The following is a 27571-nucleotide window of genomic DNA, read 5'->3' as shown; positions in this document are numbered from 1 at the left end:
TACTATTACTTTAACCCCTTCAGCCTTGGAAGGTTTTATCCCCTGAATGACCAGACTATTTGTTGCCATATGGCCCTGCACTACTTTAATAGCGCAGTTGTGGGGCGCTGTATCCAAATATTGATGTCCTTTTTTTCCCCCACAAAGAGCTTTCTTTTGGTGGTACTTGATCACCTCTTTGGTTATTTTTTGCGCTATAAAACAAAAAAAGAGCAGCAATTTTGGAAAAAAATAAATAAATATATATATATATATATTTTTTTTTTTTTTTTTTTTCCTGCTATAAAACACATCCAATTAAAAAAATAAAAAAATCTAATTCCTTCATCAATTTAGGCCAATATGCTAAATATTTCTGGTAAGAAAAGTCCCAATATATATTATATTATATATATTATATTATATAATATATTGATTGGCTTGCGCAAAAGTTATCACGTCTAGAAACTATGGGATATTTTTATGGCTGTGTGTTGAGTTATTTTGAGGGGACAGCAAATTTACACTGTTCTACAAGCTGTACACTCACTACTTTACATTGTAACAAAGTGCCATTTCATAAGCGTTGTCACATGAAAAGATATAATAAAATATTTACAAAAATGTGAGGAGTGTACTCAGGTTTGTGAGATACTGTAAATGGGAAGACTTAACATTGATATTACTCCATCACCATCACAGTGGTGCAATAATAAAAGCTGTAGTGTTTGCATTCCTTAACCACTTGCCGACCGCCACACGACGATGTACGTCCATTTTTTGAAGAGGGATATCTCGGTAACGGCAGCAGCTGCTGCCACAACCGAGATATCCATCTCTTCAGGCGGCGGTCGGCTGTACGATAACGGTGGTCTCCGCGGCGGATTCGCCGCGAGATCACCGCCATCTGCGGCGGGAGAGGTGCCGCCGCCCTCCCGCAACTTCCGCCGCTTACCGGAGCCGTCGGTAGCGGCGGAGGCGATCGGGTCCTTCCGTCTGCTGGGCATAGAGACAAGTGAGGCTAAGATGGCCCCCACTCGTCTCTATACCATAGGAGGGCGGAAGCGACGTCAAAACGTCACTTCCGCCCATACCTCTTAAAGGTATATTTTTTTTTTAAATGTCAGATTTTCTTTTTTTTTTTTTTTTTTTTTTTTTTTTGCATTTTAGCCCAAATATGAGATCTGAGGACCTTTTGACCCCAGATCTCATATTTAAGAGGACCTGTCATGCTTTTTTCTATTACAAGGGATGTTTACATTCCTTGTAATAGGAATAAAAGTGATCCATTTTTTTTTTTTTTTAAAGTGTAAAAATAAGTAAAATAAATTAAAATAAATAAGAAAAAAAAATAAAAATTTTTTAAAAACACCCCGTTACGACGAGCTTGCGCACAGAAGCGAGCGCATACGTGAGTAGCGCCCGCATATGAAAACGGTGGTCAAACCACATATGTGAGGTATCGCCGCGATCGGTAGAGCGAGAGCAATAATTCTAGCCCTAGAACTCCTCTGTAACGCAAAAAATGCAACCTGTAGAATTTTTTAAATGTCGCTTATGGAGATTTTTGAGGCAAAAAGTTTGACGCCATTCCACGAGCGGGCGCAATTTTGAAGCGTGACATGTTGGGTATCAATTTACTCGGCATACCATTATCTTTCACAGTATGAAAAAAAATTGGGCTAATTTTACTGTTGTCTTATTTTTTTATTCAAAAAAGTGAATTTTTTCTCAAAAAAGTGTGCTTCTAAGACCGCTGCGCAAATACGGTGTGAAAAAAAGTATTTCAATGACCGCCATTTTATTCGCTAGGGTGTTAGAAAAATTCTAAGTAATTTTCTAGTAAAAAAAACTGTTTTAAACATGGAAACACCAAGTCCGCAAAAGAGGCCTGGTCCTTAAGTGGTTAAAGTGGCCAAACGCAGCTTGAATTTCAGCCGATTTCTACAGAATTACTCAAAATTGCAACCATGGGTGGCTATCAGCACCACCTGGCTTGACAAAAGAATTTTAAAATGAAAGGAGTCAGGTGTACAATTGTTGCCGTCCAATCATATTGAGACACTGTTCAGGAACTCAGGCAGCTGCAGGTGCTGGGGCTGTCTGAGTATAATAGCTAGCAAAGAAGATTTAGCCATTCATGCTCGTTAGCATAAATAGGAGAAGCTATTGATTTTACTGAAGGAGAGAAATCTAAATTGCTCAAGAATCTTGTCAAATACCATGCCAAAAATTCACCATAGGGGGGCAATTTTACTCTGACTTCAAGATTAGGGAAAACTTTTTGAAACTTTTTTGAAACCAGTGCCCAATCTCTTAAGCAGAAAATCCATTTTCTATTAGCAGTTTTAGAAACTACAACTGAAAAGAAAGGTAATTCTTTTAATATCACCAAATTAGAAACAATCTCATTTAGCAAGAATAAGAGCTGACGCAGATTGCAGCATTTTGCAATGCAATTCATGTCAGTGGGGCCAATTGTCACCAGAGTGATGCACTTCACCAGGGTTTTGTCTTGCCATTTCTCATTCATTTTAAACAGAATGGAGATCCGGAAACTGCGAGCCAGAAAAAGTACATCCATTGTGAATGAGGCCTAATATCATACAGATGGTTCTTTTACATAAAAAAAAAACGAGCTTTGTCAGCTGTTTATATCAGAACTGCCTCAAGCTAGAGCAGGGTTTGAAAACTAGATAGGGAACAGCATGAGAGATGTTTCCAGTGATGCCTCTTTGTCTACTAACATTTTGCTAATTAAATGTTTCAGCATCAACTGCCTAAAATATTAAAGTCAAGCTGCGAATATCAATCAGGGTGCCACGCCGAACATCCTGGAATGATTTGTAAGAAGATTGTGTTTTCTTTAAAAGACGGGAATCGAATTACTCGCAGACAATAAAATTTGAATCAAATATCACAAGAGCTATTGAAAGTAGTATACACATGTATGCCACATGCAGGGTCTGATCACTTAAGGCCTTTTCCTATTGTTATTGAATAGAGTACTGAAATTAAAGCTGGCCATACTTCTCAAATTTTGCCTGATTCCTGCTGTGTAAACTGGAATTCAAAGTGTGGGTGGCCCTTTAAACACCAACTGACTTGACAAAAGTCAATATTTTAATTGTCGGCCGAAGAGCGACTAGGTCCAATTAGATGCAGTCAGTCTTCAGTATTCAAGCAACTACAGGTGCTGGCGGCTACTAAATACAATGATCAGCAGGGAAGATTCCTTCATCCACGCCATTTAGAGTTCTCTTCCATTCTTTCACGGGCTTTGAGAAATCTTTGCATATATGGCTAGCTTGTTAAATGTCAATCAAAACAAAGTGATTGTAAAGTAACATTTTTTTCGATTAGCCACTTCAATTCCGAGCACTTTTATCCCCCTCCTGCCCAGGCCAATTTTCAACTTTCAGCGCTATCGCATTTTGAATCAAAATTTCAGTCACGCAACACTGTACCCAAATGACATTTTTATCATTTTGTTCAGACAATTAGAGCTCTTTGGTGATATTTAATCACCACTTTTTTTTTTTTAATCTTTTGCTAAATAAATGTAAAAAACGAAAATTTTGGGGGGGGGGGGGGGAGAAAACTGTTCCGGTGTCTCTCTCTCTTTCCGACGCGTGTTCGTCACCGACTTCATCATTCCCCCTATCAAGTTCAATTCTTTATACTCTGTGAGGTACACCCGCCCTGAGATACTCCGTTGAGGGTAATGAGGAGACCCTTGTTGTGATTGGGATAAATGCTGTAACCTTACAGCTGTAAGGTAAGGGGACACCCACCCACTCACCCAACGGAGGGAAAGAAAGGATTGCTGCACCATTTTGCCTGCATGATCCATATAGCACTAAAACTTAATTCCGGAATGTTTTGTGTTTGAAGTTTGCACCAGCAATATTTGCGCATCCACTTTTGTATGGACTGTTCAATCCTCTGATCATTCAGAAGCACTGGCACTTTATCTTTTGATATCTTTGCTTGGAGAGTTTGCACAATTCTAATATATGAATTGCAGAGTCAATCTATTTATGTTTATCAGCTGCTATATATATCTGTTTCTTTTTTAATTTTTTCACAGTGAAGTTTTGCACTAGACACTTTAATGTCATTTGGTTACTGTATACCTGTATTTTGCACAAATAAGCTTTAGCACTTGGCACTTTATTTGTAGCATTTGAGTACTACATATTTTCATAGGAAAGATAGTCTTTCGGCACATATGCACCTGGTCTTTATTACTACTTGTTTTTTATTATTGTTTGGCACTATTCTTTTTGAGCACGCATGGCATATAGTGACATATAAAGTAAATGACAGTTTGAAAAGGTGATAATTTTTTAAGTATACAAGCTCATTTATATATCTTTTACCTATTATTGTTTTTCGGTCTCACTGCATACTATCCTTTCCCTACCCACCCCTTCTTTACATAATTTTCCTCCCTTCCTCCTTGACTTTCCCCATCCATATACTGCGCGGCACTACCACACACATATAATTAATTTTATTGGGTAGGAGTAACCCTTTTCCAGTGCATGCAGCAGTATCCCATCACCTTTCTTTTTTCTTTTTCTTGGCTGGCGCAGAGGTACCTTACACACCATATATTCCTCCCTCAGCACTGAGAAAACTATAAACAATGTAACCTTAAGTTTGTTTATCAAAGGGATGAATTTCGGTCTGTAATTGAGGTCAGTTTAACCACTTAAAGACTAAGCCTTTTTCTTGTCACTTGACACTTGTTGCTTACAATCAGTATTTTTTGCTAGAAAATTACTTAGAACCCCCAAACATTATATATACTGTATATATTTTCTAAGCAGAGACCAGAGAATAAAATGGAGGTTGTTGTAATATTTTATGTCACACTGTATTTGCACAGCGGTCTTTTAAACGCAATTTTTTGGGGAAAAAAAAAATACACTTTAATGAATTAAAAAACCAAAACAGTAAAGTTAGTCCAATGGTTTTGTAGAACGTGAAAGATAATGTTACACCATGAAAATCGTGAAAGAATCATGATCTTTATTCAAAGTAAAAAAATTCTAATTTTAGCCAGAATCATGGAGCTCTATTATTTAGTAAGAGGCATGGTGGGTTTTTTTGTCATCATTTTCACAATCACAATTTCATTGCTATATGCAAGCATTTTACGGAACAAAATTGATTCATTCAGTTTTTTTGTTGTGATTAGCCACAGCTGATCACATGGCACAGATGGGCCGTAATTGGTCCAGTCTGTACCATGTGATCAGTGACCAATTACCGCTAGCAATTTTATACAATGGATAGATTGAAAGGAAGCCATCCATTGTTTACAACTGTCATGTGACCTGCTGTGATTGGTTACAGTGGTCAAATGGTATTGGCAGCAGGCTGATACAGTGATCCGTCATATGCCGTGTTCGGTATATGCTGCATGGCCCCCGCGGGCGCAATCTGGGAGGACGTCCACTCAGATTGACAAAATGTTTGTGCAGGCATCATCTGCCCATAGGCCGGGTGGAAACCGGTTAAAATAAAAAATAGGTTTATACTTACCTGCTCTGTGCAATAGCATACCTCCTCTACTAGAGTACTGTTCCAGCGCTTATCGTTCCTCTTCTGCATCTGGCCCCATAGCAAATTATGTGCTATGAGGGCACACATGCAGGTGCGCTCCTGAGCCAGGCTGTGTGCATCCATAGCTGCACACAGCATGGCTTGGTCCCACCCTCCACTCACTCCTCACAGGATTTGACTGACTTCATTAAAGCCTGTGAGAACAGTTAGAGGGGCGAGAACTACTGCAGCCAGGCACAGTGCTGGATTGATTTAGTTGTTGGAGAGGGGAAGCCGCATGTGGAAGTTTTTTTTACTAGTATTGCACCATGACCAGTATTGGTGCCGATACTAGGTATTTGCACGCGCATCGGTACTTGTGCAAAAGCACCAATATAAAAAAAAAATACCTTCAAGCTTGGTTCTTTCAGAGGTCAGCTGAAATGTGGCCAGTATGCCATGCATGGAAGGAGGAACAGCCTGGATCTACCACAACAGGGGAGTGTGGTCATGCAGGAAAGTCACTGGGTGAAGATTTGCTTCTTCCAGAGCTGACCTGCACCTCTGACTTGGGAGGTAGGTGTGTGGCTGGCCATGGCTTCTCTCTCAGCGCTCAGAGCGCTTACCCTCTCTCTCTCAATTGTCTCTGTTGTGTGCAGATAGGCAAAGCAATTTTTATCCTGCAGTTGTCCAGAGGAGAGCCGCCATTACCCCTTTGTGCTGTCTGACGGGAGAGGAGCCCATTGCTGAGGTTATAATTAGGGGTCTAGTATTGACCCTATGCTGCCCTGAGAGCTGGTGGAGGCTATAATTAAGTGTCCAGTGCAATCTTGCCAACCACCCGTTACTTTCCCGGCAGCCCGTAAATTTCAACCCACTTTCGGGCTTACACGTGCATGTTCCTAAACACGTACCTGCATAAATTCAATATAAGAACTGTATGAGGTTGATTTGCTAAAACAGGAGTGTGCAAATTCTGGTGCAGTTCTGCATAGAAAACTATCAGCTTCCAGGTTGAGGATTAATTGAACAAGCCGACGTTACAAACTGATTAGCTACTGTGCACAGCTGCACCAGTTTTTCCACTCCCCACTTTTAGTAAATCAACCACTATGTGTCTAATTGCTGTACACGTACTTAGAGTATATTTTATGCAGGATCTTCTGTTAGCTCTGCCAACAAAGAACCTGCATTCTATGCAGGAAATACCATGTGAATGTGGCCTATGGAATGCAGTGAGAGGCTGGAAATGGGAAAAGTAGCTGTAAATACTTTCCCTACAAGATCCAGTTTACAAACTATAGGGCATCGATGTGCTTACTGGAATACGGATGCAACCTAAATATAGAATTACAGGGTGGAAGAAATGCCATGTACTATTCTTTGACTCAGAATGAATGGGTATAGAAACACTACCAGCATAAATAAAAGGATTTAACAAAGCAAGAGCTTTTGTAGCTCTCTCATCTTGTGAAAAGCCAAAACCTCCTCTCTATGCTGGGTCTTCAAGGGATGCACACTTGTGGATTGACTATAAATCACCAAATACCTGGCTTAACAGAATAGAGAGAATGGATACAAACATTTAGCAGCAATTCTTTGTTTTTGGTTCCCATTAAAGCATATATTACCCCAACGTTTCATATTTTCAATATGTGCCTGCTGTACCACACACTTGTATGAAAAAGAACCGTTGTCTTTGTATTGTTTCCTTTACATGAAATACAGTATTCATACCCCTTGAAATTGTTCAATTTTTTTTCATGTTACAACCAAAAACGTAAATGTATTTTATTGGGATTTTATGTGATAGACCAAAACGAAGTGGCACATAACTGTGAAGTGGAAGGAAAATGATGAATGGTTTTCAATTTATTTTACAAATATCTGAAAAGCGTGGTGTGTCTTTGTATTCAGCCACCTTTACTATGATACCCCTAACTAAAATCTAGTGAAACCAATTAGGGCTGAAACAACTAATTGATTAATCGACAACTAATCGATTATGAAATTAATCGATTACTATTTTCATAATCGATTAATCGACCAGTAACATAATGGGGTTAAAAAAAACTAAACTAAAATTAGCCCTTTCTAGTACAAAAAGAGCAAATAATCCCTACGGTAAATATTACTTTCACAGTTCTACAGTAAAAAAAAAAATTTTTGTACTATAAAGGGCTAATTTTAGTTTTTTTAACCCCATTATGTTACTAAACGTCTTGGACCTGGTTCACAGCTATGCGTTTTTTGGTGCTTTTTGCAGAAACGCACTACAGTTCATTTACATGGTTTCCTATGGGACACGTTCACATCTATGCTTTTTTCAATTGCTGTGTATTTGGAAAGGGTCAGGGACATTTTTTTAATGCAAAACAGTGCTTTTTTGGTTCAATATACTTCAATGGAGAAGCTGCAGAAGCATGTAATGTGTTTTTGGCTCTTCTCAACCTTTAACTCTCTGCTTCATCCCCCACCCCCTCTACCCACTAACTCACTCACTGTCCAAGAGATTGCCAATCACTTCAAAGACAAGATTGATGCAATTCGTGAGGACACCTCCACTGTGCGTACATCTTCCCCACCCAACATACCTGGCCCAATAGCACATTCAACACTCTCCTCTTTTGAATTGGCTACTACTGAAGAGGTTACAAAACTTTTCTCAGATGCTCACCCAACCAATTGTCCCTTGGATCCTGTTCCCTCACAACTATTAAGGTCACCATCTAATTCTATCCTATGCTCCCTCACATCTCCCTCTCAAGTGGCACCTTCCCCTCCCCTCTAAAACATGTGTAGATCACCCCATACTTAAACACTCACTGAACCCCACCAACCTGAACAACTTAAGACCCATCTCATTGCTCCCATTCACCTCTAAACTTCTAGAACGCTTAGTCAACCCATTACAGTCTGGCTTTCGCTCGCAGCACTCCATGGAAACTGGCTGCCTTACTAAAACTCACCAACGATCTACTAACTGCTAAAACCAACAGCCAGTACTCCATACTCCTACTACTTGACATCTCTGCTGCCTTTGATACTGTTGACCACCCGCTCCTCCTCAATAAATTACATTCCTTGGCCTCCGAGATTCTGCTCTTTCCTGGTTCTCTGCTTATCTATCACAGCGTTCCTTCAGTGTCACGTACAACTCGGTCTCCTCCTCTCCATTGCCTCTTTCTGTGGGGGTCCCCCAAGGCTCTGTTCTTGGACTCCTTCTCTTCTCTATTTACACCTCCTCCCTTGGTCACTTGATAAACGCCCACGGCTTTCAATACCACTTATACGCCGATGACACCCAAATCTGTGTACTCCTCACCTCACTCCTTCAGTCTCCTCTCGCATTACTAACCTGCTAACTGACATATCAGCATGGATGTCACACCACTTCCTTAACCACTACAATACAGGGGCACTTTCGCCCCCTTCCTTCCCAGCTCAATTTTCAGCTTTCATCGCCCTCGCAATTTCAATGACAATTGTGCGGTCATGCTACACTGTACCAAAATTCAAATTTTTATCATTTTGTTTGCACAAATGGAGCTTTATTTTGGTGGTATTTATCCACGACTCAGTTTTTTATTTTGTTTTTGCGATATAAGCGCAAAAAAGCGGAAATTTGGAAAAAAAAAAAACACAATATTTTATTTTTTCTATTTTAAAAGAAATCCAATAAAATCAATTTTTGTCATAAATTTAAGCCAAAATGTATTCTGCTACATGTTTTTGGTAAAAAAAAATTCCGCTAAGTGTATAATAATTGGTTTGCGTGATCATGGACATATGTACACAAATGATCATGTACAGATATGTGCAGGTGATCACGTACATGTGTGCAGATAATCATTGGGACATGTGATTTTAGTGGGACATGTGTGTTTTGGGGACATGTGTGTTTACACTGTAGGTTTACACTAGACTAGTGATCAGTGAGTAAAAAGCTGTAAAAACAGCTCATACTCACTGATCACCAGCTGGCTGCAGCGATCTGATCTGCTCTCCTCTCCTCAGCGACTACTTCCGTGTGAGGAGAAGAGGAGCCGATTGCCTAGCAACCGGCTGTTTGTTTTGATCACATGATGGCTGTGATTGGACATGGCCGTCATGTGATCAGGAGGGCCAATCACAGAGCCCTCCTGCCAATCCGAGCTGCGCCATGTCCGGGTGATACGAGCGCATCGGGATTGCGCCGCTGCGCAGGCACGCGCGATCCCCCTCCTTCTGAAGGACATTCCTGAACGTCCAGTCAGAAGGAAGCGGTTCCCATCTGGCCGTATATGTACATTGATATTCCCCCCTCCATGACTTTTCCATCAAAATCAACATATCAACAATGCAACCATCAGGCCCTCCCCTCACGCCAGGGTACAAGGTTTAATCCTAGACTCTGACTTGTCATTTCAACCCCAAGTCCAATCGTTGACAAAAGTTTGTAGAATTCACCTCCGTAACATCTCTAAAATTCGCCCCTTTTTAACAAATGAAACCACCAAGCTCCTCATTCACTCCCTTGTTATCTCTCGCCTTGACTATTGCATCTCCCTTCTCATTGGCCTGACTCTCCATAGGCTATTACCTCTTCAGTCTATCATGAATGCTGTGCCAGACGTATCCATCTTACCAACCGCTCAGTGTCTGCCAACCCTCTCCTCCAATCCCTACACTGGCTAGCAATCACCCAGCGAATTAAATTGAAAATACTAACCACAACATACAAAGCCATTCACAACTCTGCCCTGAGCTACATCACCAATCTTGTCTCCAAATATCACCCAAATCGTCCCCACCACTCTTCTCAAGACCTCCTACTCTCATGCTCTCTCATCTCCTCCTCCCATGCTCATCTCCAGGATTTCTCCAGAGCCTCTCCCATCCTCTGGAACTCGCTACCTCCACTAGTCTGGCTATCCCCTACTCTTGCTACCTTCAGGCGAGCCCTGAAAACTCATCTATTCAGGGAAGCCTATTAAGTCTCCAACTAATCTCCTACCACTTCCATCAGCTCATTCCCGACAGTTATAACCTTTTGTACCACCTGCCCCACCCTATTAGATTGTAAGCTATTCTGAGCAGGGCCCTCTTAATCCTCTTGTATTTTATTGTATTGTAACTGTATTGTCTCCTTTTTATATTGTAAAGCGCTGTGTAAATTGCTGGCGCTATATAAATCCTGAATAATAATAATAATAAAAATAATTTGTGTTTTTTAATCTGCTCAACAACAAATTGGCCCAAAAAAATTAAAAATGCAAATTGCAGCAAAATCACATGCTCAAAAATCAAAACGCACAGCAAAAAGCACTGCAGAAACAGATCAAAAGCAAATTGCATAGGTGTGTACTGAGCCTTATGCTGGCCACACAGATCAATTTTCAGACAAGAATATTCAGACGAAAAATCTTTGTACATGCTGAATGAAAAAAACGTTTAAAATTTTCACTTGTTTTTAACATTCCGTTTTTAAAATTAATGTAATTTCTGATCGAAAACCACAAACACTGTCTGAAAATTCCGTTGACCAAGAAGTTTTCCATTTACAAATTTTCCCATCACTGTGGTTTAAAATGAATGTCGATTTGACCCCACTAACAATTAGAAAATCGAACAAACGTTCCTAAAATGACATTTGTTTTCAAGGAAGACATTGTTTTTTAAAAAATGTCTGATGATATTTACCAGATTCACCCTTTAATAGTATATACAGTATATCTCTCCTCTAATAGTATATACAGTATATCTCTCCTATAATAGTTTATACAGTATCTCTCTTCTGTCTGTTATGCTCAGAGTGTATTAGAGATTTTGCTCCCTAACCATATAGTTGGTTATTTATATTTACCACTACATATAGAGATTTAAGAATAAATTGCCTATTTTTTTTTTTAAAGGTTATTAACCGATTAATCGAAACAATAATCGGCCAACTAATCAATTCTGAAAATGTTAGCTGCAGCCCTAAAACCAATTGCCTTCAGAAGTCGCCCAAGTAGAAAATAGTCCGCCTGTGTGTAATTTAATCTCAATAAAAACACAGCTGTTCTGTGAAGTACTCAGAGATTTGTTAGAGAACCTTAGTAAAGAAAAAGCATAATGAAGGCCAAGGAACACACCTGACCCGTCAGGGATACAATTGGAGAAATTTAAAGCATGGTTCAGTTATAAAAAAAATATCCCAAGCTTTGAACATCTCACAAAGCACCGTTCAATCCATAATCTGAAAATGTAAAGCGTATGGCACAACTGAAAACCTACCAAGACATGCCCGTCAACTAAACTGATAGGCCGGGCAAGGAGATCATTATTCAGAGAAGCAGACAAGAGGTCCATAGTAAGATCCACAGCTCAGGAGGGAGAATCTGTCTACAACTATTAGTCCTGCACTCCACAAATCTGGCCTTTATGGAAGAGTGGCAAAAAGAAAGCCATTGTTGAAAGAAAGCCAGTTTGCGAGAAGCCATGTGGAGCCCAAAAGCAAAACGCTATGTGTGGCTGAAAACTTACACTGCACATCATCTTGAACACACCGTCCCCACTGTGAAACACGGTGGCGGCAGCATCATGTTGTGGAGATTGCTTTTCTTCTGCAGGGACAGAGAAGCTGGTTAGAATCGATGGGAAGAAGATGGATGAAGCAAAATAAAGGCCAATTTTAGAAGAAAACCTGTTAGAGTCTGCAAAAGACTTGAGACTGGGGCAGAGGTTCACCTTTCAGCAGAACAATGACCCTAAACAAACATAGGCCAGAGCTACAATGGAATGGTTTAGATTGCAGCATAATCATACATTAGAATGGCCCAGTCAACGTCCAGACCTAAATCCAATTGGGAATTTGTGCCAAGTCTTGAAAATTGCTGTTCAGATCATCCAATCTGACAAAGCTTGAGCTATTTAGTAAATAAGAATGGGCAAAAATGTCACTCAGATGTGCAAAGCTGGTAGAGACATATCCAAAAAGAATTGCCGCAAAAGAAGGTTCTAATAAGTAGGCTGCATACAAATGCATGTCACGCTTTTAAAATATTTGAAAAAACTTGGAAAACCATTTATCATTCATAAGGCATACTTCCATTGGTATCTGCACCTGGTTTGACCACTTGTAATAGGTGTCAACTCCCAGGGATTCTCATACTCGCATTGATAGAAAATTCATGGTGGTAGTTCACGGACACTTAATTTAATTTCACATTTCTTTGGAAATTATATGGACATTTATTTTAGTGTTTTAGCATATATATTTATAATGAATTTCACTTATTTTTTTGTATGTATATATTTGAGTACTTAGAGCAGGGTATGAAATTTGATTACTTTAACACATTAGACTTTTGGTCTCACTACCAGCTGCTCCCAAAAAGTTATTGAACACACTTATTCATGTGGATTATTGTCCAGGGTGCGTGGCTTATAGGTTTCTCCTATTTTTTCATTGCTTATGTAGCGCTTACTCCCAAAAGGGCTGCTTATTTGTCCCAGGTTCCTTTTCCAGCTCAAGGTGGTAAAAACCAGGCACACTGCAATAGTCCCTATTAAAGGCTCAATAAACAGTCTAGGGGTTATTTTTCTTTGAAAACGATTGCTGAATAACTGGGATAGGACATAGGGAGCTGTGGAATACTCCAGAACCATGAGTAGTAACTCAAGGACACTCTTCACTCTGTAACTACTCTTTGGAACAGTCCCTTTAGTGGTAGCCCTGGATATGGACAGCACTGAGACACCATACACAATGTCCCAGGCCAGGCAAACTTTAGCTTTAACCACTTGCCCATTGGCCACTTATAACCCTTTCCTAACCAGGCCAATTTTCAGCTTTCAGTGGTCTCACATTTTGAATGACAATTAGTCATGCAACACTGTACCCATATGACATTTTTGTCCCTTTTTCACACAAATTCAGCTTTCTTTTGGTGGCATTTAATTACCGCTGAGTTTTTTTAAAATTTTTAAATGAAAAAAGAAAACATTTTGTAAAAAAAAGCATTTTTCTTTGTTACAAAATTTTTCTTCATAAATGTTGGTCAAAATTTATATTGCTACATATATTTGGTAAACATAACCAAAATTAGTGTATATTATTTAGTCTTTGTGAAAGTTAGAGCATATAAGCTATGATGCCAATCACTGAAAATTGATCATGCCTGATGTAATGACAACCTATCTAATTTTTTGAGACACTAACAAGCCAGGAAAGTACAAATGCCTCCGAAATTATCCCTTTTTGGAAAGTAGACATTGCAAGGTATTTAGAAAAAGGCATGGTAAGTTTTGTGAAGTTGTGGAAACAACCCAGAAATGCCCAATTTTGGAAAGAAAAGATCCTGAAATATATTCTGAGGCATAATGAGTCATTTGAACATGTCATTTTTTTTCTACAAGTTTTTGGAAAATGTGGAAAGAAAATGAAAACGCTTTTTCTTTTTTTTTTTTACCACAAAGTGATGAATTTGGAAGATATTTCTAACACATAGCACGTACATAGCAAAAATTACACCCCAAATGTCATTCTTCTATTCGTCCTGAGTGTGGCGATACCACATGTGTGAGACTTATATGTAGCCTGGCCACATACAGAGGCCCAACAAGCAGGGAGTAGCATCAGGACATGGGTGAGGCACGGATAAGCACCGATGTGGCATGGGTGAGACACGGATAAGCACCGATGTGGCATGGGTGAGGCACATATGAGGCACGGATGGGCACATAAGAGGCACGGATGGGCACATAAGAGGCACGGATGGGCACATAAGAGGCACGAATGGGCACAGGTCAGTGCCCACAGCACTGCTGCACCAGCTCCCTCCTCTCCTCACACTGTACAGATTGTGTGTGAAGAGAGAGCTGAACTGGACATGTGCCGGTTTGTTGACAAGTGATCACTCAGTCATTCAACTGAGCAATCGGCCCTTAACGCTGATGCGACTGCTTCCAGGTGCGATTCCCAGGGGGCGCACAGGAATCGCTAGTCTGGGAGGATGCGATGGTACACTCTGCCAGAACTAGCCGACCATGTTGTAGCTATCATTTGGCTATGGCCAGGTCGGCAAGTGGTTAATACACAAGTGATTGCAGCAGCACTCAACACCAGGATCCTACACACAGGTCTGTACTCAAAGTGTCCCTGGATACTTGGATACCACCTTCCAATATCCAAATAAACTTCCCTTATTGAGCTTTCCACACTGGATCCTCAGAAAGAAATCCCTTGTAAAACTGTAGCAAATCTCAGGAAGCAGGCCCACCAGCTCTGTCGAAGCTGGGAACTTGGTGAACACAGGCAGAACCTTCAGGCTGGGAACTTCTCCTGGACAAGAACAGGGTTGCCTCTGGCCCCAGACTATTTATGGCCTCTCCAGCTACCTACTGGACACCCTCCCTCAGGGATTGACTGACACTACATAAGTATTCAGACTGCTGATTTGAATCTTTCCAACCCACTATATTCTAGAATGCTTCAGAAGACAGGAAGAAGCAATCAAGTCTGCAGAGCCCAGTACAGCCCAAAGCAATCACAAACTGGTCTACTGACTACAGTGGAGCCAAAGATAACTAAATTTACCCAACTTTCCTAGCAGCCTATCTAGAAGAGTGCTATGTTTTTCTTGTCTTGTTTGAAAAGAAAAAATATTTCAATTGAATTAATGCTGAACTTGAGAAAAAAAGTACTTACACATGTACAACTCTCTTCTCATGTGAATGAACAGGCTCCTTATGAAAATTTGAAAATATTGGCTTTAGAAGCCAGGAATCTATTTTTACACAATTTTTGGGACATTATCACAGTACCACAAAGATGAACTATAGTGTTGATTACTGAGCTCCTATGTAGGGAACAGCTGCACCGTTAATAGTGAAATTCCTATCACTCAAAGTACATCTAAGTACATCTATAAGAAAAAAAAGCACAAATAGTGGGCTGTTCATCAAAATATATATATTATATATGCCTTTAAGCAATCCGTGAGAAATATTCAGTGCTAAGTATACACATGTACAGTGAAAAATTATTATTTATAAGAAAGACATCCAAATATATGAGTCCACGTTAAAAAAAAAATTCCAATGATGAAAAATAAAAAAACATGGTATCCATCCAGCTATATGTCAGAAAGCCTTGCCCAGCCATCTTTAGGTAGAGTGCCTGCTCAATTTACTCTATGACCCATTACAGGTCATACTGCACTTTTTGAAATCCGGTGTTATTAGCTTGATGTGTCTCCAGATAGACAACCTCCTTCTATGCTCTCCTCTTTGGTTAAGCAAGCTTGGCTAGGCACTGGGTTCTTCTAAATGGTTTATTTTTAAGCAATTAAAAACAACGTACAAGAAAAATTCTTATTAGCATGTACAATCCAAATTTAGCAGCAGCAGACTCACCTCCACACCACAGCTTCCGGGTCTCAGAGACACCAGAAGTGACATCACTGGCTTTGCCAGATGCACTGTGTCACGTGACTTCCTCAGGGTAGGAAGCCCAATGATGAACACCTGTTTTTAATACCTGCACTTTGTGTATCCATTGCCATAGTGACTTGGTGATTCATCGGGAAATTCAGAAAAACTTCACAGCGTTATTTAATAGTAAAAACTATATTAAATCAATAGAAACAATCAAACAGTAAAAACATATTTTAAACCATGAGAATTCTTATCTCTATTCATGTTCCCACCTATTTAATGGACTATAAATCGCACACAGAAGAGGTATTTGCAGAGTGCCCTGGGTATTCCTGCACATATAGGTGCATCTCACAAGACTACACCTCTCAAGAGTCTGCTGGTTTGGCTTTTGGGAGAGTTGCAGGCTGTGGTGTTGGAAGTGACAAGGAGTGAATAACCGCACTACAGATGAAGCAGCTGACACCAGGGATCAATTTCCTCTGATCAGTTTCAGTGAAGCTGGGAGAAGTGAAAAACAGCCTGCCTATTTCTTCACTGAGGATCTCCTACTGCAGACTTCGCTGACATAATAGGATTGCCTTCACAGAAAGTAAGAAGTGGTACTGGTTGCCCAGCACATTGACCATTTTGCATGGATGATCACGGTCTATTAGTGGAAATCTCTATCTGCAGGCTTTTCGACAGTGCCTGCTTTTAGGTCTGTTTCAAGTGTCTGGAACATATGTGAACCCAGCCTAAAATAACATGCTTAGTTCCTCTGACAAAAGTGATGTCCAAGATCATTACAAACTGTTATGTCTATGTTGCCTTAGGAGGGACCTGATGAGCCTGTGCCCACTCCACCAGTCCTGAGTACCTTTGTTACCCAATAACCGAATAGGGGGCTGCTGTGCACATAGCATGGAACTCAGGTGTGCACTCATTAACGCTCACATCCCATACTAATAGACCAGGCCATAGCTCCCCATAACGTGGGTTTGGATTCAGTTGCTATGGGATTCTGACCGTTAGGGAGGGAGCCAGACAACGACCCCCTCACTACCCTAGGACCTGTCACCTTACCAGGTACCATGTCTAACAACTGGTTGCTTTGTGTCTTGAACTTGTACTTGGTTACTCATAGCAACTACATGCCTCATCTTGTCTTGCTGAGTTAACACCTTGGTATTGGTGTTACTTCATAACCAGCAAGTGTATTTACAGACCCAGGTTCTTTAGAAACACCAGAACCAACATGAAGCCCTTTCAAATAACTTAAGATCAGGCTTATAACAGTTAATGCGCTTTACTGAAGAAGGGTGGCATAACATCCCGCTTCCACGCACACACAGCTAGGAAGATCCAACCAAGCAGGGAAGAGCCCAGGGCCTCAGTCTTCTCCCTTTTTATATTACAGGTGGGCTGGCTAGGACCAAAAGCCTTGGCTTCTTGCAACACTACCTTCCTGCTGATGAGCAAATAATTACTGATAGGGAGTCAAAAAGATGAGAAGCAAAGTCTGCGAAACGTCAGCTGACTATATTCCTCAATCTACAAATCTTGTGAATATGCAATTCTGCCCAAAGGTATCCTCTACATTTTCCATTTGTCTTCATCTGCTATGTTTGAGATTTCTACAATTGTGACTTTTTTTTAAATCATAGGGGCACTATAATCTTGATGTTACACTAGATAAAACGTCAGCATAAGGAAGGGCAAATGGCCTTCAAACCAGTGATGCCTACTAGCTTATCAGAACGCCAAGTTCACGTTTTTATAAGGCAACCGTTTACAAATAAATTTTAGGCCACAGCATACTATACGGAACTGTTTTTTTTCATATTTGTAAGCACTACGTTAAATAAAGCTTATTATTATAGTTCACTTTTTAATAAAAAGTTAAAACTATCTAGTGGTTAACATTTTACAGGGAATTACAGAGATTTGCATTAGACATTTTCCCTTCGTCTACCACATCTGCAGGCACTTGGTTTGTTTCCCAGTGATCAGAGATGGTATAGTAAGTCATTTACACTGTTAAAAATGGATATAGAATGCCAAATCTTCCAGTGCATATTGAGTAAACTGAATATGAATGTAATAACTCGTTTATATATATTTTTTTTAGACTTTTCACCTCTATTCCTGTACAATGAACAAATTATGCTCACAGTTCTGTCACTGCTGTTCAGAAGGAGACAAGTCAATAAGCTGTAGGCATTAACGACATATTCAACTGCTTCAGTACTTTAGCAAATCAATACAGATTTGTGCTACACATTCAAAAATCCACTGCTGAGCAAAACACTAAAAAAGGACCAATCAAAGTAATTTACAGTTCAACTGACCTTTCTGCTTTTCTCAGTTTTCCTTGATTCCTCTGTGCATTTATTTCTTTGTTCATTAAACATTTCAGACAGACCCGCTATTGCATCAGAGCCTGAAGTTCTACTTTCTGCGTCTAAGAATCAATTAAATGAAACATCTAATTAGTGATCAAAAAATACAGAATGTAGGAACCCACACTACTTAGCAAAATTGACATGGTAATCATTTGTACCAATCATGCATATGTTCAATGAAAAATACATGTATATAGTCACACAGTCTTGGGGTTTATTAACAAGCATGACAGAGTTTTAGAGGAAATAAAAACACAACATTTAGGCATAAAGGGGCTAAACCCAAGGCAAATGCTCAATTTTTACTTTACTTTCTGACCATATTTGCAATGTAAAGTTACTGACCAAAGAAAACACAAGGAACTTGGTAGAAAGAGAACCACTTTTTTCTGGTTCAAAGTTTCATCCAACATCGTACTGTCAAATGAACTGGAGAGCTTCACCCAGCTCCTCATAGGCTCATTGGTCCATGTCATACATGTACAGCAAGTTGTAACTATTGATCTGTTTTTCCTGTATTTGTTCCTGTGTCATTTCTGTTGGCAGGGATACGGTAAGTGGAAATAAGCACCAAGGAAGTAGAACAAAACCTTAGTACAAAGCCTTGCGAGCTAACTCCTGAGACTGAGAAGTTATGTGGACAGCTGCTGGCACTAATCACATACTCATATAGCCGTCCAATAGCATAAAAAAATTAAGAAAATTGTCTGCCCGTTTTCACTACTGCAGCAGTGCTAAAGATTAAAGTGTCAATAATGCTATATACTCATCAAATGTGCAAACTCAAATTCATAAAATGGCTGAGTGATGAGAAATACTACAATGATATAACCTTTTGATCTATAAAATCTCTCCTGTGTATCTCTTACACTGAACTTCTGCTATGATCTCTAACATCCAGTGAAAAGACAGGAAAACACATGACTTCAGCATGCCAAATCATGCTGAGGTGGGGAACATTCAATCCTGGCAGAGCAGCAGAAGAAAGGAGTGGGAGGAAATTAAAAAATAATGCAGGTCTCTTAGGCTAGTGCACGAGATCTGTAATCACCTGTCACTCACAGCAAGGGGGGAGGATTTGACAAAGTTTTTCTCTGTTTGTCAAGATTCAAATCACTGAATAATAAAAGAGGATTGCTCAGAGATGGAATAACTCTCTGTTGCAAGACTGGGCTCAAATGATAGGAAATCTTATACTCTACAATACATCGACATCAAAAAATAAATAAAAAATTGGGTTTACATCCACTTTAACCACTTTCAGACCAGACTATTTTGCTGGCTTAAGACCAGACCACTTTTTACGATTCGGCACTGCGTCACTTTAACTGACAATTGCGCGGCCGCGCGACGTGGCTCCCAAACAAAATTGACATCCTTTTTTTTCCCCACAAATAGAGCTTTCTTTTGGTGATATTTGATCACCCCTGCGGTTTTTATTTTTTGCGTTATAAACAAAAATAGAGTGACAATTTTGGAAAAAAAAACACATTTTTTTTACTTTTTGTTATAATAAATATCCCCCAAAAAATATATATATAAAAAAAAAAAAGTTTTTTCCCTCAGTTTAGGCCAATACGTATTCTTCTACATATTTTTGGTAAAAAAAAAAAAAAAAAACGATTATTGATTGGTTTGTGCAAAATTTATAGCGTTTACAAAATAGGGAATAGTTTATGGCATTTTTATTAATATTTTTTTATTTACTAGTAATGGCGGCGATCAGCGATTTTTATTGTGACTGCGACATTATGGCAGACACTAGACATTTTTGGGACCATTGTCATTTAAACAGCAATCAGTGCTATACAAATGCACTGATTCCTGTGTAAATGACACTGGCAGTGAAGGGGCTAATCAGGGGGTGGCAGTGTAGGTGTTAAGTGTTCCTAGGGGCGTGTTACTAACTGTGGGGGGCTGGGCTGTGTGTTAGTGAACACTGATCTCTGCTCCAATCCCATGGAGCAGAGATCAGTGTCACTTGTTGCTAGGCAGAACGGGGAGATGCTGTTTACAACGGCATCTACCCGTTCAGCCTCCCCGCGAGACGATCGCGTCCGCGGGACCCGCAACCGGACTCACAGGGGTCCCGACCGTCACGCGATGACAAGGAGGCAAATAGAAATGGACGTACCTGTACGCCAATTTGCCTGCCCATGCCATTCTGCTGACGTACATATCGTGCGCCAGTCGGGAAGTGGTTAAATCTGTGAGTTCATTGATAGAAGTGATCAAAATCATTAGTTAATAGCCGCTCATCTCCGAGTGTGTGACCTCACATTTAAAGCTTGGTCAAACCACACATGTGAATCACCTCTGGATTCCAAGTTATCAGCGGTATCTCAAGCTTCTCAGTAGCACGGTCTCCTCAGATAGAAACAGTAGGAAAAAAGGCTCGCTGGTGTGATATTGTTTTATAATATCAATTGATTGTACAAAGAAGCCCCAATTTAAGGGACTCACATGGGTCTGGTGTGTCAGCAGACTCCTCTACTCAAGGCATTAAAACACTGGGAACTTGTTTGAGGTCGTAGGTTTCTACACTGTAAGCCAGACCAGCTGCCTCCTGTTCTGTCCTGTCCCCTCCCCAATGCGTGTTGATACAGGGAAATAAAGTATCTTCCTTGGGGATGTTGATTGGACGGTACCTCTGTCTGTTAAGTACCGTATTTATCGGCGTATAACGCACACTTTTTCCCCCTTAAAATCGGGGGAAAGTCGTGGGTGCGTGTTATACCTCATCCCACACTGTCTGCGAGTCAAAAATAGAGCGCTGCCGAAAAATACCGATCGCCGCCGAAAAATACAGAGCGCCGCCGAAAAATACAGAGTCGATTGCTCGGCTCCGCTCGTAGTCCCGCCTGCCTGCGGTTTCTCTAGCGAGCGCTGCCTAAAAAGACCGAGCCGACTGTACTGTGTACTCGGCTCGGCTTGCAGTCCCGCCCATACTGTGCGGGACTGCGAGCGGAGCCCAGCTGAATACACAGTACAGACGGCTCGGTCTTTTTCGGCGGCGCTCGCTCGGTCTGTCTCGGCGGCGGGAAATTTAAAACATGGGCAAGGCTGCAAACGGCGCTGGCCAAGCTGCAAATGACACTGCAAAGCTGCAAATGACACTGCAAAGCTGCAAACAGCGCTGGGCAAGCTGCAAATGACACTGATCATTCTGCAATGATAGACAAGGCTGCAGATGCACACTGATAAGGCTGCATTGACTGGCATTTAAATGTAAGTTTTTCTTCCTTAAACTTCCTTCCTAAAACTTTTTTTCCTTAAAATGCCCTCCTAAACTTGGGGTTATACGCCGGTGCGTGTTATACCCTGATAAATACGGTAATCAGGCTTTGGCCATTTTCTCAAAGCCTGAGGACATTCTATTGTCCATAGGCTTAATCTACTCCAATGGCTGTGTTGGCATTCATACTCAAATACCGTAAGAACCATCACACAGCATATGGATCCACCTCCTACTTCATCTTGGTGTGGTCCCATCAATATGGTATGTGTACCCGGCAAAAGCCATATTCCTATAATTAGTACTCAATATCAGGAAGGTGTTGTGCAGCAAACCTACTACCTCCTCTCAGATCTAAAATAATCAAATGCTAAACGGATATATATTAAAAAAAAAAAAAAAAACATATACAGTGGTGTGAAAAAGTGTTTGCCCCCTTCCTCATTTCCTGTTCCTTTGCATGTTTGTCACACTTAAGTGTTTCGGAACATCAAACCAATTTAAACAATAGTCAAGGACAACACAAGTAAACACAAAATGCAATTTGTAAATGAAGGTGTTTATTATTAAAGGTGAAAAAAAATCCAAACCATCATGGCCCTGTGTGAAAAAGTGATTGCCCCCCTTGTTAAAACATACTATAACTGTGGTTCTCCACACCTGAGTTCAATTTCTCTAGCCACACCCAGGCCTGATTATTGCCACACCTGTTCACAATCAAGGCTTAAATAGGAGCTGCTTGACACAGTAATGCCCCGTACACACGATAAGATTATCGTAAGAACGTTCTTCCGAATATAATTGTATACGAGTCTCTAATCGAATCGGCCGCCTCATACACACGTTAAGAATATCGTACGAACATCCATCCAAATATAATCGTATGCGCGTCTAGAATCGAATCGGCAGCGTAGTTATCATCAGAAAATCCCCGTACGATCAACTCAAACGTCCCCTGTGCGTAGGTACGTTCTGCAGCGTGGTAGTCGGAGGTGATGTCAGAACTTGATCTTGTGTAGGCCACGCCTTTGGGTTCGCAGTGGCGTGGAGATCGTAGCATAGAAGGACGTGTGTTCGTTCACGTGTGTTCGTTCGTGTGAATGTCGGTATATACGACAGTTCTTTTCGGAACATGGACATATACATGGAAGAGCAAACACTGCCACTGGTAATGCTTGGAGTTTTGGCCATCCAAAGTGGTTTGAAAAAAAAGAAGAAAAGGAGCATATGGTCACAACAATGGCTGCAGAACCGAGACAACTATTCACATATGACCTTACTGCAAGAATTACAGGAGAATAATCCTGACGATTACAGAAACTACCTCAGAATGGACGATGAATGTTTCCAGGAATTGTTGCAGCTGGTGACACCATTAATAAAAAAACAAACTACAATTATGCGGCAGCCAATAAGTCCAGAGCAGAGATTAATTGCAACACTGAGGTATCTTGCAACCGGGAGAAGTCTGCAGGACCTAAAATTCTCCACAGGAATATCACCTCAATCACTGGGGAGAATAATACCAGAAACCTGCAAGGCCATCATTGATGCGCTTCAGAGAAACTATGTCAAGGTAAATTATGTTAACCTACCAATAGTAACCACCTAGGCCCCTTTCACACGGGGCAGATCAGTAATGATCCCCCCCGTGATGATCTGCTCCCTCAGCAGGGATCGCTCTGTTGTCCCCGCTGAACCGGCGGAGGACAGGGGACCGCCCTGTCAGCTCTCCGCTCTTCTCTATGGGGGATCGGATGAGCACGGACCATCTGTCCGTATTCACCCGATCCGCAGATGGATTGAAAAATAGGATTATCCTCCGTCTGCAGAATTGGACCATAGCGGAGGCGGACAATAGTGGGTGTCTGCTAATGTTCACCCGCAGACACCCGCTATCCCATAGGGATGCATGTATGTCCGTATTTCATCGCAAACGGATGGATGAAATACGGACACTGTCCGCATGTGTGAAAGGGGCCACCGGACCATTTTGATGGTGAAAGACCAGACCACTTTTTGTGATTCGGCACTGCGTTGCTTTAACTGACAATTGCGCGGTCAAGCGAAGTGGCTCCCAAACAAAATTGACGTCCTTTTTCTCCCACAGAGATTTCTTTTGGTGGTATTTGATCACCTCTGCGGTTTTTTAATTTTTGCGTTATAAACAAAAATAGAGCGACAATTTTTTTTAAAAAACTGGTTAACTAGCTTACTTTGTATAGATTTTTTTTTTTTATAAGTTTAATATAGAAAAGAATCCAAAAAGTATATTAAATAGAATCTAATCTAAAGTATATTCAAACTCTATATTTTTTTGTTGCTTTTACAGTTTCCAAGCAACCCACCTGAGTGGATGGAAGTTGCTAATAAATTTAAAGAATTGTGGAATTTCCCCAATTGTGGAGGAGCCATTGACGGCAAACATGTGCGCATCGTTCCACCACCAAATTCTGGATCCTACTATTTCAACTACAAAGGTTTCTACAGCATCATAATGCTAGCGGTAGTAGATGCCAAATATAATTTTCTATATCTCGATATAGGAAAAAATGGCCGGAACTCTGATGGTAGTGTAATCCAGCAGACAGAATTCTACCACCGTCTCCAGAATGGAACACTTAACCTGCCCACACGTGACGACACTTTGGAAAATATGAACTTTGTGTTTGTAGCTGATGATGCGTTCGCATTAAGTGAAAATGTTTTAAAACCATTCCCTATGCGTAACCTGACTCCAGACCAAAGGATCTTCAATTACAGACTATCAAGGGCTCGCAGGGTGGTAGAAAATGCCTTTGGGATCTTGGCCAACAGATTTTGTTTGTTCCTAACAAGCATAAATATGTCAATAACTAAAATTGATATTCTTGTGCTTTGTTGCTGTGTCTTACACAACTACTTACGGCAACATTCCCCAGCATATAGTACCCCTTTACCAAGGGATCCGGACACAATGGCAGTGCCTAGTGTTAGTGGCTTTGGTGGTCAAGAAACTACAGAAGTGCTCACACCGTTGAGCAGTGCACACCCGAGATTGCCTACATTGAATGCAAGGCAATGCAGATTGGAATATCTGAACTACTTTTCTGGAATTGGAGCAGTGCCCTGGCAGTCAGATATGTAAAAAAAAAAAAAAAAAAAAAAAAAAAAAAGCTTACAGACACTTGATGAATTGATGTTTCACATATGAAATACCATATTTCAACGTCACATTCTGTTGTAACACTTTTATATGTCATTAAACTGACTTATGTGAACAATGTTTCAGTGTGATATGCATAGCTACAATGCCTTCCAGTGTATAATTGTAAAGTGTAAAAATGCATTTTAACCACTTCCCGCCTGCCGGTCTTCATATGACGTCCTTGACTTTGTGCGGGGATATCTTAATGATGCCTGCAGCTACAGGCATCATTCAGATATCAGCTTTTGTAGCTGGCGATTCCAAGGTTGATCATAGCGCTTATTCCGCTGCTCGATAGTTTTTACAGGAGGCGAGAGTGGACTTCCCCCCCCCTCCCTCCCGCCGCCCTCCGGTGCTTCTACCAACTCACCATTACAATCAAAGAAAAAAGGGACAAAAACAAAATCACAGCGCAAACGTTTTTATTCGACTAGAATAAAGAAGACTATGATGGTGCACATAAAGGAACAGTAGCTCAATGATTCAATAAGGAAAGTTTTTTTTTCGTTTGTTTTGTTTACAGAGAAACATAATTATTGTTTTAATATTTGTACGGATTGACATATTATCCAGTAATCATGGACATGTTTAGTTGTCCTTGGCCTCTATAAGGGGATGATCCAGAACAGGAATATGCTATTAGCAGACCTCCAGCTGCTGCACAACTACAAGTCCCATGAGGTATAGCAAGACTGACAACCACAAGCATGACACCCAGAGGCACATGATGGGCCTTGTAGTTAGGTAACAGCTGGAGTTCTGCTACTTGCATATCCCTGATCAAGAACATATACATTATTGATATACTTTACACATATCGATTACAAACGTAAACAATATAAACATTATTCCAGCCTCTGCGTTATGCAGCACCATGTGGTCAAGAGGGGGGTGGGGTTTCAGTGTTCTAAAGACAAATGCCACCTCCATTGGATAGTGTCCGCCCTGTACTGGGCAGGCATAGCTTTTGCACAGTACGGATGACAAAGTAGACGCAAAAGGTCTGTGAAGATGAACAGCTGTACTCAGCGCCTGTCCACAATACTACATAAAGTCCCACGCTCCAGATGCTTGTGGGGGTTTGTAACAGGGCCCTCACGGCTCACTTGCTAGCCACATTTCTGCAATGGCCTCGCTATGTCCACTTGAAGTATTGGATCTTGAACCTGGACTCAGGGCATGTATTAAGTGCACAGGCGCCGTGTAGAGCTGGCCATCAGCTGTTTATCTTCATAGACTTTTAAAATCTATTTTGTCCTCCGAACTGCAGTAGCACAGTATAGGGCGCAAGCTATTCGATGTGGGAGATCGACACGACACTTTGAACCGTTAGGATGAACCCGTACATACTCAAACAAGTGTTTCCGATGGTCCCCCCACCCATGACCAAATGTGGTACTGTATATTATAGAAGCCATTATGTTAGGAATTCTATTCGTTTGTACAGTCTACAAGTAGAAAAATCTGTTGAATCTAAATTCAACTGTATACATCATTTTTAAAAGCTTTTATATAGAAAAATATAAAAGAACAAAAAGTGCCAATAAAAACTGTTTCTATTTTTTGTCAAAGACAGATCTAGAGGATTCTGCCCTGACCATTAGTGAAGTACAATATGCATTCACATGGCAACCGTGCCTATGTACCAAAAGGAACACACATACTTCAAAAAGTGACAACAGTGCCTTGCTGATAGTGGGAGATAGCGCCACACTAACAAAAACAAAAACAAAAACAAACAAAAACAAACAAACATACTGAACAAATAACATATATGGGTAAACACTGAGAGGCAAAGTACACAGGTCTAATATAACTCTTGTCCAATTTTGGCCAAAAGATCAATTAGATATTTCAAGCGAGTGATGATTGATGATGTGCAATCCTTAATTGTTTGTAGTTCCGCGGAGCACTGCAATAATGCAGATGACATCTGTCCAACTGTAAAGGTGTTGAATACTGGTCCTACAAAAAGGTGATAAGAAACAAATTTTAGATTATAGTCAACGGAAAAGTTCTAAAACATATATTGTTAATGCCATGTTTTTAGGTGAGTCTATTCGCCTAATAGGGGTCATTGTGCATATTAAACTTGGCCAGCCTTCCAGACAATACTTAAGTTACGGTGAATCCTGTATATTGAGGGGTTTCATGACAGGTAAATGCGAGGGGAGGGGGCGAACACGTGCCTCCAACTAACCTCACCGCACATCGCTTCCCATCCATGACATCCTTGCCTCTGCACCATGGTGGCACAAGTACTAGACCCCTTTGCCAGTCAAGGTGTCTCATGGTGTCAGGCCTCTTCATTCTGTCAGGCTAGCCGGCTTGCCTATTACTCACCTGTTACCTGACGAGTGACAGGTCAGCCACCTGTGGACAGGCGTCCGTGCCCGCGTTTATCATGTGCAGAAAAGGGAACATTCTCCTCACTACCTACAAACAAACTAAAATGATAATGATAAATTTATTTTTTACATGAAGAATTGTGTTTGATAATTAACTGAACTAATGTTATGCTTCAAAGAAAATCGATATCCTTATACAGCTGGAGGAACCCAGGTGAACCAATAGAAATACAGCTCTGAGTAGGGGGGTCGGGGTTGATGAAACATGTGCGTGTCCTCTTTATACAGTTGGTGTGTGTATAGATAATGTCCTCTATATACAGTGTGCATGTGTAGAGAGAGAGCGAGGGAGAGCGAAATTTTAAAATTGTACATTACGTGAAGGTGACGAGCGCTCCAAGAAGTCTTCTTGATTGTTTGTTGATAGTGTATCCTCACCATTGCTAGGCACATCTTTGATTTCCTGCTCATTTTCAATGATTAT

At 40.7% G+C, this 27571-nt stretch overlaps 1 protein-coding gene across 2 annotated transcripts in view; it reads right to left on the bottom strand.

The window, feature by feature from the left end:
• MCPH1 (microcephalin 1) overlaps nucleotides 1-27571 on the bottom strand; it is a 527088-nt gene that overhangs the window by 365788 nt on the left and 133729 nt on the right. For both annotated transcript variants that reach the window (XM_077487779.1, XM_077487778.1), the window contains exon 9: nucleotides 18264-18376. In XM_077487779.1, the coding sequence (XP_077343905.1) occupies nucleotides 18264-18376 (113 nt within the window). The remainder of the gene's footprint in view (nucleotides 1-18263; nucleotides 18377-27571) is intronic.

Source organism: Lithobates pipiens, unplaced genomic scaffold, assembly GCF_037356315.1.
Source record: "Lithobates pipiens isolate NorthernLeopardFrog02 unplaced genomic scaffold, aLitPip1_a1.2 Scaffold_18, whole genome shotgun sequence".
Taxonomy (NCBI): domain Eukaryota; kingdom Metazoa; phylum Chordata; class Amphibia; order Anura; family Ranidae; genus Lithobates; species Lithobates pipiens.
The sequence above is the reverse complement of the archived record's forward strand: the minus strand, read 5'-3'. Positions and strand labels throughout refer to the sequence as shown.